Here is a 3149-nt window from a genome sequence, read left to right as displayed (position 1 = left end):
ATATATATATATATAATTTTAGATTTTCCAGTTTCATTTTAGTTCAGGTTTTAATTTTTTTTTTTTTAGTTTGTTATTTTTAGTATTATTTAGCATCAGTTATTTTTATTTTTATTACAAATTTATAAAAATTATTTTTATTTTTATAATGTAGTTTTTGCTCCCTACTCAGGCCTACTTCAAGACTAAACTAAATGAAAATGAGAAACGTTGCCTTGGCAGCTGGCTGAAATAAAATAAGTGTAATTTTTAGCTTTTTTTTAAAAATTCATTTAACATATTTATTTTTTTCCAAGTAACGAACATGTTAATTTTAATGCTGTTGTCATTCTCCCCTTTAATGCCATGGTACAAGACCTACAGTCTCCTAATAAGTCTTAGCATGTGATTTCCAGAACGGACCGTTTCATAAGTCAGATATTAAAAGTCTGAATGTTGTGTTTCCCGCAGGGGCTGATAGTGAGCTCCAGCGTCGCTCATCCTCTGAGGTGGAGCTAAGATGAGCATTACCAGTGATGAAGTCAACTTTCTGGTCTACAGATATCTGCAGGAGTCAGGTAAACACCCCCGCAACACCACCCCAGGCTTTGAGATGAGCTCAGATCCTTAGTCACACATTTACTCACGGGTTGAAATAAAGCGACTGTTCGTTGATGGAAAGCCCTTGTGCTGCAGGTTTCTCTCACTCGGCGTTCACGTTTGGCATCGAGAGCCACATCAGTCAGTCGAACATCAACGGGACTCTGGTGCCTCCCGCGGCCCTCATCTCCATCCTGCAGAAAGGCCTTCAGTACGTGGAGGCCGAGATCAGCATCAACGAGGTGAACATCTTCATCATCTTCATCATCATCAACCATCCCAATGATTCTAGTCAAGTCCTTCAACTCTTTGATTGATCTGCATCTGTGCATAAGTAACGTTCACATGCTGTGAGTCATAAAAAAAAAATCAAAAATTAAATTAGTGCCGTCAAACAATTTATCGCGATTAATCGCATCCAAAATAAAAGTTTTTGTTTACATAATATATTTGTGTGCTGTGTATATTTATTATGCGCATAAATACACATACATGTATATTTAAGAAAAATTTTATGTTTATGTATTAAATATATTTATATAATAAATTATATAAATATATGCATGTAAATATTTTCAAAATATATACTGTATGTGTGTGTACATAATAAATGTATGCGTACTGTGTATATTTATTATGTAAACAAAATAGTTTATTTTGGATGCGATTAATCGTTTGACGGCACTATATTAAATATATTCAAAAATAAACAATAGCGATTTTATTGTTGGCTCGCATTTATTTTTTTCAGATATTTACTTTCTCTGACCATGAAGAAAAAAAAAAAAATTTGCCGTTATGGCAGCATTATAAAGTGTACATAAGTGTGTATAAACAAGCGTGTTTTTGTTTGTTTTTTTGTTTGTCGTTTTTAATAGTATCATTGCGATGCTATAATAGTTGTATTAACATTTTGAATTATTTTATTTTCTGTTTGTTCATTTTATTAATTTTTTTTTAATACTTATGTATTTATTAATTGTAAAAAAAAATTAGATTAAATTAATTATGAATTATTGTATTATTATTATTATTAATAATAATAATTCTATTATTTTAAAATTTAAAAAAAACATTTGATATTTTCGGTTTTCATTGTTTTAGTACATCAAGTTAAACTAAATGAAAATTAGAAATGTTTCCTTGGCAGCTAGCTGAAATAAAATAAGTTATTTTACATTTTGTATATATATATTTTAGTTTAGTTAACCATTATTTATTTCAAGTAACATTTTTATTTTTTTTATGGTTTTAGTTTATTATAATAACCTTAATACAGTTAATATTATCATTAATAACATTTTAAAGTCATGGAAATTTTTATAATGAAAATACATTTTTCTAGTAATGCCGAACTCTATATTTTGAGCAATTTTACTAAAATGTTTTGAGCAAAAATGGCATTTGTATGTTTTATTTCGTTTTAAAATGACCACAAACGAATGCAAATGTCGTAAATTCATTATTGAACCGTGAAGAAATCCAAACCCTTCGCACAGGATGTTTTTGCTCTAGATTTTGCTTTGTGTCACTTTGGCTTGTGTTTGATGGTGATATTGTCTCTGAACGTTTCAGGATGGCACAGTGTTTGACGGCCGGCCGATAGAGTCGCTGTCGCTCGTCGATGCTGTGATGCCAGACGTGGTTCACACCAGACAGCAGGCCTTCAGAGACCAACTCGCTCTGCAGCAGCAGCAGCAAGCCAACAGCTCCAGCAACTCAAGCGCGGCTCAGTTCCACGCCACCAAGAACGGAGAAACCGCGGTCAACGGAGAGGAGATCGGCACCCACACGCTCCGTAAGTCATTTATCTGACTCAAAAACATCTATCCCAGGAGAGTCTGAGGCGCAACAGGCCAGAAACATGCTTTACATGAGTACAGATGCGAATGCTTAGCTAATGGAGCCATGGGTTTGATTCCCAGGGAAAAATACATGAACTATGTAGTTTGAATGCACTTTAAGTAACTTTAATAAAGTCATTGACCAAATACATACACTACCAGTCAAAAGTTTTTGAACAGTAAGATTTTTAATGTTTTTAATAGTGCTGTGAAACGATTAATCGTTTTAAGAAATATATGCTGTTTATATATTAAATGTATTTATATATTATATAAATGTATATACATGTTAATATTTTCAAAATATATACTTTGTGTTTGTATTTACATAATAAATAAACACAGTACACATACATATAGTATGTAAACAAAAACTTTTATTTTGGATTAATCGCGATTAATCGTTTGACAGCACTAGTTTTTAAAGAAGTCTCTTCTGCTCACCAAGCCTGCATTTATTTGATCCAAAACAGTAAAAATTTTAAATATTTTTACCATTTAAAATAACTGCTTTCTTTTTGAATATATTTTAAAATGTAATTTATTCCTGTGATTTCAAAGCTGTATTTTCAGCATCATTACTCCAGTCTTCAGTGTCACATGATCCGTCAGAAATCATTCTAATATTCTGATTTGCTGCAAAAAACATGTATTATTATTACGTTGAAAACAGCAGAGTATAATTTTTTCAGGTTTCTTTGATGAATAGAAAGTTCAGAAGAACAG

At 31.5% G+C, this 3149-nt stretch overlaps 1 protein-coding gene across 1 annotated transcript in view; it reads left to right on the top strand.

The window, feature by feature from the left end:
- The window catches only part of LOC107731121 (transducin beta like 1 X-linked), a 22360-nt gene that overhangs the window by 14069 nt on the left and 5142 nt on the right, over positions 1–3149 (top strand). The window contains 3 exon segments of the mRNA XM_016542107.1: positions 451–557; positions 676–821; positions 2155–2377. Coding sequence (XP_016397593.1) covers positions 500–557; positions 676–821; positions 2155–2377 — 427 coding nt within the window. The 5' untranslated portion in view covers positions 451–499.

Source organism: Sinocyclocheilus rhinocerous, unplaced genomic scaffold, assembly GCF_001515625.1.
Source record: "Sinocyclocheilus rhinocerous isolate Xijiao unplaced genomic scaffold, SAMN03320098_v1.1 scaffold2836, whole genome shotgun sequence".
In the NCBI taxonomy this organism is placed as follows: Eukaryota; Metazoa; Chordata; class Actinopteri; order Cypriniformes; family Cyprinidae; genus Sinocyclocheilus; species Sinocyclocheilus rhinocerous.
Note: the sequence above shows the minus strand (reverse complement) of the source record. Positions and strands in the feature narration are given on the sequence as shown.